Below are 10,831 nucleotides of genomic sequence, written 5' to 3' on the forward strand. Positions count from 1 at the left end.
GTATCCATAGGTCTTTAGTCTCATCGTCCTGTAGCACAAGTCAGAATCTGAACTCCAGCGAACAAAGATATCAATTAATGCTAAGGAACATCAGACAAAAATTGACGTCTATCTTAATACAAGACAAACTTTTTTTGTTGTTTGTCCCTTCCCTTCCCTTCCCTTCCCCTCCCCCTCCCCCTTCCCCTTCCCCTTCCCCTTTTCTTTGGTTTACTGTTTAACCACTTAGAAGCTGAACTCCTAAATCTTGCAGGCCAGCCAGAAAACTTTAGTAAGGCTTGTTCCCCTTGAATCATGATAACTGGTGCTAGCAGAGTGCTGTTGGTTTTGATCTTGAAAGTGGGCAGTTTTCTGAGATGGTCCTGCAGAGTGACACAGCTTTGTACCTTCCTTACAGTAGAGCAGCAGACCCTGCCTGTGTTTAATTTGCAGCAATGGCACAGACCTGTCAAATGCTATCTTATCATGCTTGAGATGTGATAGGAAAAACATTTTTCTTTTAGGTCCATAAGTTCATTTGAGAAATATAGTGATATCTCTGGACAGAAGAATGGTTGGAGTCATAATAACGCCCAGGTTATGTGCACCGCTGCCTTGTTGAGGTGATGTCTAGGGGTCCATGACCTCTCTCAGGTTAGATCTTGCTGTATGTTTTCTCTTGTTATGTGTGCTAGGCCACATACCTTTCAGGTGCCCTGGGGCGATCTTGCCCATCAGAGCTGTACTGGTGTCTCTGTCCCAGGGACACTGACAGAGGTAGCCCTGGATCCCAGTGCTCAGAAGCTGCTGGAGGAAAATACGTAGTGCAAAGAGCTGAGGGTGGGTAAGAGCAACAAACAGAGTTTTGGTGACATATAGGGTTAAGAGATCTTTTAACCAAAGCCTATATGTTGGTGTATGCATGTTTTTGGCCTTTGAAATTATAACTTCTGCTGAGTGATGTTTATGAAATTAAAGTTTTGGAACTTTCATGATAGCTAATGTAATGTTATCCTATGTATTGGGTCCGGCTGGGATGAATTTATGAAGTTAACTTTCTTCATAGAAGCCCATATGGTGCTGCACTTTGCATTTGTGGCTAAAAGTGTTGATAACACATCAGTGTTTTGACTGTTGCTGAACAGTGCTTGCACAATGTCGAGGCTTTCTCTCCCCATCCCCAAAGGCCAGTAGGCTGCGGGTGGGCAAGAGATTGGGAAGGGACATAGCCAAGACAGCTGACCCAAGCTGATCAAGGTGATATTGCATACCATATAACATCATGCTCAACAATAAAAGCTCAGGGAAAGGAGGAGGAAGGGAGTACATTTGTGGTTAGGGTGTTTGTCTTCCCAAGTAACTGTTACACATGTTGAGGCTTTGCTTTCCAGGAAGTGGCCGGACATCTGCCTGCTAGTGGGAAGTAGGGAATAAATTCCTCTTTTTGCTTTACTTGTGTGTGTAGCTTTTGCTTTCCCTATCACACTGTCATTATCTCAATCCATGTGTCTTTTTTGCCTTTCTTCTATTTTTTTCCCAACCCTCCGGGAGAGGGGAGTGAGCAAGAGGCAGGGTGGATGTTTGGCTGCTGGCCTGGGTCAGCCCACCACACCCTGTATGCCACAAGTGTTTGAAACTGCAGGTTAAATTTAAAGGTGATTCTTAAGATTTCTTTTTCTTATACATACATGTATGTTCATGTGCTGACCATGTTTCCATAGACCTTTCTAACTTCTCATAAAGGAGGCAATAGCATCCTGGTCTTTGGAGTGTTAAAGTACTGCCACACTTCATTTTGGGCAGACTTTTGCTACTCAGAACATCGTAAAGGTCTTTTAAAGGACATTTTCAAGAGTCCAAAACTGCACCTGAGGTAGGTTTTTTTTTAATTTTTTGTTTTGAGAGCACTTGAAACCTCATCTCTTGAAATTTTTCTGGAGACTACATGCCTGGCAAGATTGGCTTTTGAGATTTTAATCTACCACAAGCTCTTTCATGTTTTCTCCTTACTTCTAATATAGATTCTGAGTTCTTTAAAAAAAAATAAATTTCATTTTTGTGTGATGAGCAGCTCTCATACTTTCGTAATAGTTTGACAACTTTCTCTGTATGAGATGATGGATAGTGTTAAACACAAACAGTGTATCCCTGTTGCCTTAAGCCCTGATTGACCAATGTAGGTTAATTTTATTATTGTGCATACATAGAGTTCAACATACATAAATGGTTGGTTCTGAATGTGTATAAGCTCCACCTCAGGACTATGCTAATAAGGCAGTGCTCTTCCTGGGCTACATCTGGCATGTATCTAGGTAGTCAGGACTGTTGGTGGAGGAAATTTGTTACCGTTTCTATCTGAGCATGTAGATATGCTCCTAGGGACTAGGTTTTTCAAAGTGAGACACTGCAGTGTTAGCTCTTTCCTCCATTTCCCTCTTTAAGTGGTGAAAAACATCCAAATAATAATTATTTTGAGAAGGTGGAGTAGAAAGGCCAAAGGAGGTGTTTGCTTTTCTTTATATTCTCCCTTTTTAAAGTAAAAGAAGAAACAATTTAAGCAACAATAACTTTGATAAATGGAGAGAATAAAGTTTCTAATTAGAAAGTATTATTTCTGAAGATAAAACTTATTGAGAATTTTTCATAACTTAATAAGGGGATGTCCTGGTTTGAGGTAAAACAGAATGAATTTTCTTTTCAGTAATTTTACTTTTTGGCTAAGCCTTTTCTTATTGGTGTTGCACAATTTTTTTCTTGTGGTGTTCCACAGGGCTCAGTGTTGGGGCCACTCCTGTTTAAAATCTTTATTAATGATCTTAACAAGGAAACTGAGAGCACCCTCAGTAAGATTGTGGGAGTGTTGATCTGCTTGAGGGTAGGAGGGCTCTTCAGAGGGACCTGGATAGGCTGGATAGATGGGCTGAGGCCAATAGTATGAGCTTGAAAAAGGCCAAGTGCCGAGTCCTGCACTTGGGCCACAACCCCATGCAACGCTACAGGCTTGGGGAAGAGTGGCTAGAAAGCTGCCTGGCAGAAAAAGACCTGGGGGTGTTGATTGACAGCTGGCTGAACATGAGCCAGCAGCGTGCCCAGATGGCCAAGAAGGCCAATAGCATCCTGGTCTGCATCAGGAATAGTGTAGCCAGCAGGACCAGAGAAGTGATTGTCCCTCTGTACTCGGCACTGGTGAGGCCCCACCTTGAGTAATGTGTTCAGTTTTGGGCCCTGCAGTATAAGAAGGGCATTGAGGTGTTGGAGAGAGTCCAGAGAAGGGCAACGAAGCTGGTGAAGGGTCTTGAGAATAAGTCTTATGAGGAGTGGCTGAGGGACTTGGGGTTGTTTAGTCTGGAGAAAAGGAGGCTGAGGGGAGACCGTATTGCTCTCTACAACTACCTGAAAGGAGGTTGTAGAGAGGTGGGCGTCGGTCTCTTCTCACAAGTTACAACTGATAGGACAAGAGGAAATGGCATCAAGTTGCGCCCGGGAGGTTTAGGTTAGACATTAGGAAAAACTTCTACACTGAAAGGATTCTCAAAGACTGGAACAGGCTGCCCAGGGAAGCGGTTGAATCACCATCCTTAGATGTATTTAAAAGCCATCTAGATATGGTGCTCGGGACATGGTTTAGAAGTGGGTCTGGTATAGTTAGATAATGGTTGGACTTGATCTTAAAGGTCTTTTCCAGCCATAACAATTCTATGATTATCGACTGAAATTATCAGCATATTTTTCAGACAGTGTCTGCTTCTAGCAGATAACGTCTGATGTTTATAGCTAATACCAAGGAATGATATGCAGAAAGGCTCCTGCTTATACTTATTGCTGTAACAGTCAAGGTCAGCTACCTTGTTATGTACCAAGTTGGAGGGTCAGGAGTGGAAAAGTGTAAAGGGGCTACACCTGTGGGGAGGAGCGGACAGGACAGGTGACACCAAACTGACCAACAGGGTATTCCATCCCATCTGCATCATGCTCAGTATGAAAGCATCAAATTTTCTTTAAAAAGTTATACAATCTAGAGGAGGAAAAATAATAAAAAACCCCTACAAATATAAAAAAGATTATGATTTTGTAAGCAAGAAAAGAGCTAGTTCATCCTGGCAATGCATTTAATCTACAGAAAGGGTATTTCACATTCAGTAAAAACCAGGAAAAATATTTGAAATTATACATGAAAAATGGGAGAATCGAAAAATGAAAATCTTCAAGAGAAAAAACTGATACTTAAGTATTATTAATCAATGCATCTAATGCTGCCAATAGTGTAAATGAGATGGCCTCATGACCTTTCAAAAATCTCATCTAGCTGAGGACTGACTAGCACAACAGTAGCACTTTATCCATTTTTCCTTTGGTAACTCAAAAGAGATGAACTTCACAAAAACAAAAGCAGAACTGTAAATACTGTGCATAGAGCTTATTATGTCCAGTCACAAAACACCACCATCTATAAAGAAAGCACTCCCAAGGCATGCAACCACGCTGCTCATCTAGGGGGAAAAATACTATGAAGTCATTATCTTTCCCAAGGACAGAAAAGGTATTGGAGAAACTCTTGAGCTTTTTATAACAAAGCAATGCCTATGGGTATAATTTATGTTCATCAGTTATATACTTTATACCAAAAAGGCAAAGCCTTTATTATAAATAGGCCTAAAGCGTGTGCTGATTTTCAGATTATGAAAGGTAATGTATTTGGTGTGTGGAATTTTGGGTGTTTGGGAGAACAGCTCTTCTGTTTTGCCTTGCACGCCTCTGCTCTTTCTGCATTGCTGTATTTCTGATTTCTAGGGTAAATTATATTTCTAATTAAACACTTCAGAAATTGAAGCTGTCTGTGACTTTTTAAAATTACTATACATACACAGCACAGTGTTAGATGAACATTGATTTTTTAATTTTTGTTTTGATTTTTATTTCCCCTCCCTCCAGTGCAAAGTTTAGAGAATGAGTTTTCATACAGAGAGGATTATTATGCTTGAATTCTGTTTCTTAAAATTTTAGAATTAAGTCTTTTGATCATGAGCTTTTTTTTAACTGTTACAGTCCAAGAAACCAAGCAAATATGTGCAGAAATTCACCTATTTATTACTATTATATACTATAGTAATAAAGTTTGTTTGAAGTTCACGAATGAAAAGATTGTGAAATTACAGGAGGAACAATCTAATATAGCAATTATAAGTGCATTCACTGTGCATCTGGCGGGGGGGAGAACAGTTTTCACTAATTTTGGCCTTAAATGTTGTGTCCAGGTTTCCAGGATTCTGACATCAGAACCCAGATAACACTGATTAGAACCATAGGGCTTTACAATAAAAGCTAAAATATCGACCATATGATGGCAAAAAGTCTTTTTTTTTTTTTTTTTTTGTTAACTTATTCTCTTCTAGCTACTCTCTGATGAAGTTGGTGGTGCTGTGGAGCAGTATCTCCTTCTTCTTGACAAAGACCACGATTGCTCAGCACTGTAGGCAACATATTTATAATTTTCTATCTGAGCCTCAAGGAGATCCCTCTGTTGTTGGCTGATTGTCCGGCTAATCAGTCCAGGGAGAGCTTGAATGCTACCAATTAAAGTTTCCAGTTTAGTTTCCAGAGTAACAATTCTCTTCTCAAAATCTTCACTTCTTTCATTTAAGTCAGAAATCATGTCATACATGATGTTTTGAGTCTGAAAGTAGAAGGACGTAAAAAGGGTTTAGAGAGATCTCACAAATATTGTAACATGCAGGGCAACTCTACAAGGGTTCTTAAATGCTTTTGCATTTCGCAAAGAGAAGATATAAGTATTCTAACAAAATCTAGTCTTGTGAAATGATTTTACTTGCAGATGCACGACAGACTCCCTACTGGTGCTAAATTTATTGAGCAGAAATGTAACATTGATATTTTGAGTAGCATTTTAAATGTCAACCTCTTATTGAATTTGACAAAACACCAGACCTTTTTAGAAGTTTAGATGCTTAGAAATGCACCATCATAAGATTTGTGAACAGAATTAGTTGTGTAAGTCACAAGGAGACCAAAGGTTCCAAAGCACAGTGATGTGCCCTTCACTTTTCTCTATTTCTTCTGATTTTTAAACACTTTCATACTTTTAAAAAGAAAACAATTTGCTTGCTTTTGCCTTAAACCGTGCCTGAACCTGTTGTAATAAGAGTAGTTGGGTGGATTGTTTTTGAAGTATAGAGCAAGGAGTAAAAACTCCTTGGTACACTCCTCTACCTTGCCCTATCTATTTGTCCTCTACAAAATGGTGTTTGGTATCAGAAAGTCTATGGGGTAAACTTTAAAATGTCATAATGCTTAGTACAAATGGAATCTGAAGTACGTTAATTCATAAAGTCCGTCACTTTCTATTTGACTTCCATTTGTTTCTTTTGCAATTCAGGCAGGGAAATTACTAAAACTAATGACTGAATTTCTCCCTCTTGTAGATAGAGACTTCAGATTAGACATAACCTAAATTTAAAATAACTGGTCATAATTCAGTAGATAAACTGGATGAAATTTATAATCCATTATAAAGGAATGAAAAATTAATTAAATGACTACCTGAAGTGCAAAGCACAGAAGTATCAGACAAGGGTCTGCATTTTCTCTGCCCTGTTTCAAGACGCTAGCATAATTGTTGAAAGAAAACTAATATTCATTAAGCTGAGGAGGAGCTGGATATGCTTTCAAATGAAGCATCTGGACCAACTGACCCTGAACCATGCAAGACCACCAGGAGGAAGTGGTGAGTGATAGTAATGGGCAAGTCCCTGCTGTAGGAGAGGGAGGCACCGATTTGCCAACCTGACCTATTTTCTAGAGAAGTTTGTTGCTTGTTAGGGGCCTGGATCCAGGATGTTGTGGAGAGAATACTGAAGCTTGTCCAACCCTCTGACTATTACCCCCTGCTCTTCTTCCATGTGGGCACCAATGACAGTGCCAGGGGTGGCCAGGAGAGTATCAAAAGTGACTATTGAGCTTTGGGGGTGATAGCCAGGGGCATGGAGTCCCAGGTGGTATTCTCCTCAGTCCTGTCGGTGAGGGGAAAGGGTGTAAGGAGGAGGGCACTGATAACAGCATGTCAACAATTGGTTGTAGAGCTTGTGTAAGCAACAGGCTTTTGGTTTCTATGACCATGGGACCCTGTTTGAGAATGAACGTGTGCTTGGGAAATATGGGCTCCACCTCACCAGGTGGGGGAAAAGGTATCTTTGCCAGTAGGATGGCTGACCCGGTAAGGAGAGCTTTAAACTAGGAATGACAAGTGACGACTCCTGTTAAAGGAGTGATAGACAGGGTTGACAAGCAAAATGCCTGGAGTGATATGACTGAAAGAGAATGCAAAATCAACAAAATAGGGCTTAAACGGGGTCACCTCCAACATTTGCATGTAAGCAAGGAAGTGCCTACAAGGCGCCATTATGGTGCAAACCCCCCCAACAGATTCTTGCTGGGAAATCAGCATGCTGGGGCGCCTCTGAAGTGCATGTACACTAATGCACATAGCATAGGGAGTAAACATGAGGAATTAGAGCTCTGCGTGCAGGTGCAGGGCTATGATCTTGTCGGGATCACAGAGATGTGGTGGGATAGCTCCCATGACTGGAGTGTTGCAATGGAAGGATACAGCATTTTTAGGAAAGACAGGCCAAGAGGAGGAGGAGGAGTTGTTCTTTATGTGAGAGAACAGCCATAATGCACGAAGCTCTGCCTGGGGATGGATAAGGAGACAGCTGACAGATTATGGGTAAGGATGAAAGACAAGACAGGTAAGGGTGGCATTGTATTGGTTGCCTGCTATAAGCCGCCTGATCAGGAAGAACAAGCGAACGAGGCCCTCTGCAGACAGCTAGGAGCTGCCTCACGTTCACAGGCCCTGGTGTTCATGGGAGATTCTAACCACCCCAATATCTGCCGAAGGGGCAACACAACAGGGCATAAGCGATCCACGGGATACCTGAAGAGCATCGACGACAACTTCCTGATCCAATTGACAAAGGAGCAACCGAGGAGAGGTACTCTGCTGGACCTCATACTCACAAACAAGGAAGGGCTCCTTGGAGATGTGAAGGTCAAAGGCAGCCTTTGCTGCAGCGATCATGAGATGGTAGAGTTCAGAATCCTGAGGGGAGGGAGCAGGGCAAAAAGCCAGATCACAACCCCAGACGTCAGAAGAGCAGCCTTTGGCCTCTTCAGGTACTGGCTTGGTAGAGTCCCATGGGGTAAGGCCCCAGACGGAAGAGTGGCCCAAGAAAGCTGCTTAACGTTCAAGGATCACCTCCTCCAAGCTCAAGAGCAGTCCATCCCAACAAGCAGGAAGTCAGGCAAAAATCAACTGAAGGAGTTAGGTCTTTTCTCACTGGAGAAGAGCAGGCTCAGGGGGACCTCATCACAGTATCCCAGTACTTAAAGGTGCCCTGGTTTGAGGTAAAACAGAACCAATTTTCGGTTCAGTAATTTTACTTTGCAGCTAAGTCTCTTCTAACTAACTGAACTCTCTGAAATTAACAGCATATTGCGGAGACACTGTTCGCTCTCAGAGAGATAAGACCTATGTTTATAGTTGATGCTAAGGAATGGTATGCAGAGAGGCTCTTGATTAGGCTTATTGCTATAACAACCAAGGTCAGCTAACTTTGTTATTTGCCCCATTGGAGGCTCGGAAGCGAAAAGCGTAGAGGGGTTGCACCTGCAGGGAGGAGCGGACAGGACAGGTGACCCCAAACTGACCAACAGGGTATTCCATCCCATCTGCCTCATGCTCAGTATAAAAGCTGAGGGATCAAAGGGTCAGTTTCTCTTCCTTCAGTGACTGGCATCCAAGGAGGACTCTGTCTGTTTGCCTGCCTTTGATCCTGATCCGTGCTTTCCTGAATCCAGATCCAGAATCCAGTTCCTGTCCATCACTGAGTCCAGTCTGGGACTTTCCCAGTGCCTGCCAGTGACGTGATTGGCATCCTGGGACCTCAACACTGGTTTTGTATTTATTGTATATATTTCGTTGTCTCCTTTATTATTTTATTATTAATATTTCATTAAAGTAGTTTAGTTTCTTCCAAACTCATAAGTCTCTCTCTCTCCCTCCTCTCCTTGGAGAGAGAGGTGGGGGAGAGCATCTGTTGTTCGTTTCAGTGGCCAGTCTGGCCTAAACCACAGCCCAAGCAAGCTGCTTGTCATGGTTTGGCCTCAGCCAGCAACAAAGAACCACACAGCCGCTCACGCAACTCCCACAGCCGTGGAAAAATAAATCGACAGGGCAAAACTCGTGGGTTAAAATAATGCAATTCAACAGAACAGCAAAAGGGAAGATGAAAACGCGATTACAGTACCGCCGCGAAGCGCACTGACCGGACCCGCACCGCCACAGCCCACCCCCAAGTGGCGACTACTCTCTTCTCCCCAGCTAGCTCTTCTTATAGCCTGGGCATGAGTCACCTGGGGTGGAATCCCTGCCCCCTGCTGGCTCCTTGGGGAAATTAACCCCATCCCTGACGGAACCAGGACACTGCTTAATGTTCAAGGATCAGCTCCTCCAAGCTCAAGAGCAGTCCATCACAACATGCAGGAAGTCAGGCAAAAATCAACTGAAGGAGTTAGGTTTTTCCTCACTGGAGAAGAGTAGGCTTGGGGGGACCCTGGGGTGGAATCCCTGCCCCCTGCTGGCTCCTTGGGGAAATTAACCCCATCCCTGACGGAACCAGGACACTGCTTAATGTTCAAGGATCAGCTCCTCCAAGCTCAAGAGCAGTCCATCACAACATGCAGGAAGTCAGGCAAAAATCAACTGAAGGAGTTAGGTTTTTCCTCACTGGAGAAGAGTAGGCTTGGGGGGACCTCATCACATTATTCCAGTACTTAAAGGGTGGCTACAAAGAGGACGGAGGCTCTCTCTTCACAAGAAGTCACATGGAGAAGACAAGGGGCAACAGACACAAGTTACGCCAGGAGAGATTTCATCTCGATATGAGAAGGAAATTTTTACAGTGAGAACAACCAATCACTGGAACAACCCCCCCAGGGATGTGGTAGAGTCCCCATCACTGGAGGTTTTCAAGATGCGATTGGACAGGATGCTAGATAATCTCATCTAGGCTCCCTTTCACACGATCTGTTAGACCAGATGATCTTTTGAGGTCCCTTCCAACCTGGGCTATTCTATAATTCTGTGATTGAAAAATGCCAGGAGGCCTGCGTGGATGAACAAGGAGCTCCTGGCAGAACTCACACATAAAAAGGAAGTATACAGAGGGTGGAATCAGGGACAGGTAACCTGGGAGGAATACAGGCATGCAGAGATACAGTGAGGAAAGCCAAAGCCTACCTGGAATTGAATCTGGCAAGGGATGTTGAAGACAAGAAGAATGCCTTCTATAAGTACATAAGTGACAACAGGAAGGCTAGGGAAAACGTGGGCCCACTGCTGAATGGGGCAGGGGCCTTGGTGACACAGAACATGGAAAAGGCTGAGGTACCAAATGCCTTCTTTGACTCAGTCTTTACTAGCAAGACCAGCCTTCAGGAATCCCAGGTCCCAGAGGCCAGGGGGAAAGTCTGGAGCAAGGAATACTTACCCTTGGTGGAAGAGGATCAGGTCAGGGAATACTTAAACATACAAAAGTCCATGGGCTCTGATGAGATGCACCCTTGAGTACTCAGGCTGATGTCATTGCAAGGCCACTGTCAATAATCTTTGAACAATGACGGCAATTGGGAGAAGTGTCCGAGGACTGGAGGAAAGCAAATCACAGAATCACAGAATTTTCAGAGTTGGAAGGGACCTCTAGAGATCATCTAGTCCAACTCCCCTGCTAAAGCAGGATTGCCTAGAGCACATTACTCAGGACTGCATCCAGGC

General features: G+C 43.2%; 1 protein-coding gene across 1 annotated transcript in view; it reads right to left on the bottom strand.

Annotated features, from left to right (window-relative positions):
- Positions 1–5,368: 5,368 nt before the first annotated feature.
- LOC104291806 (small conductance calcium-activated potassium channel protein 2-like) overlaps positions 5,369–10,831 on the bottom strand; it is a gene marked incomplete at its 5' end in the record, with an annotated part of 19,002 nt that continues 13,539 nt past the window's right edge. The window contains one exon of the mRNA XM_009891097.1: positions 5,369–5,653. Coding sequence (XP_009889399.1) covers positions 5,369–5,653 — 285 coding nt within the window. The remainder of the gene's footprint in view (positions 5,654–10,831) is intronic.

This window comes from Charadrius vociferus, unplaced genomic scaffold (genome assembly GCF_000708025.1).
Source record: "Charadrius vociferus isolate BGI_N301 unplaced genomic scaffold, ASM70802v2 scaffold149, whole genome shotgun sequence".
NCBI lineage: Eukaryota > Metazoa > Chordata > Aves > Charadriiformes > Charadriidae > Charadrius > Charadrius vociferus.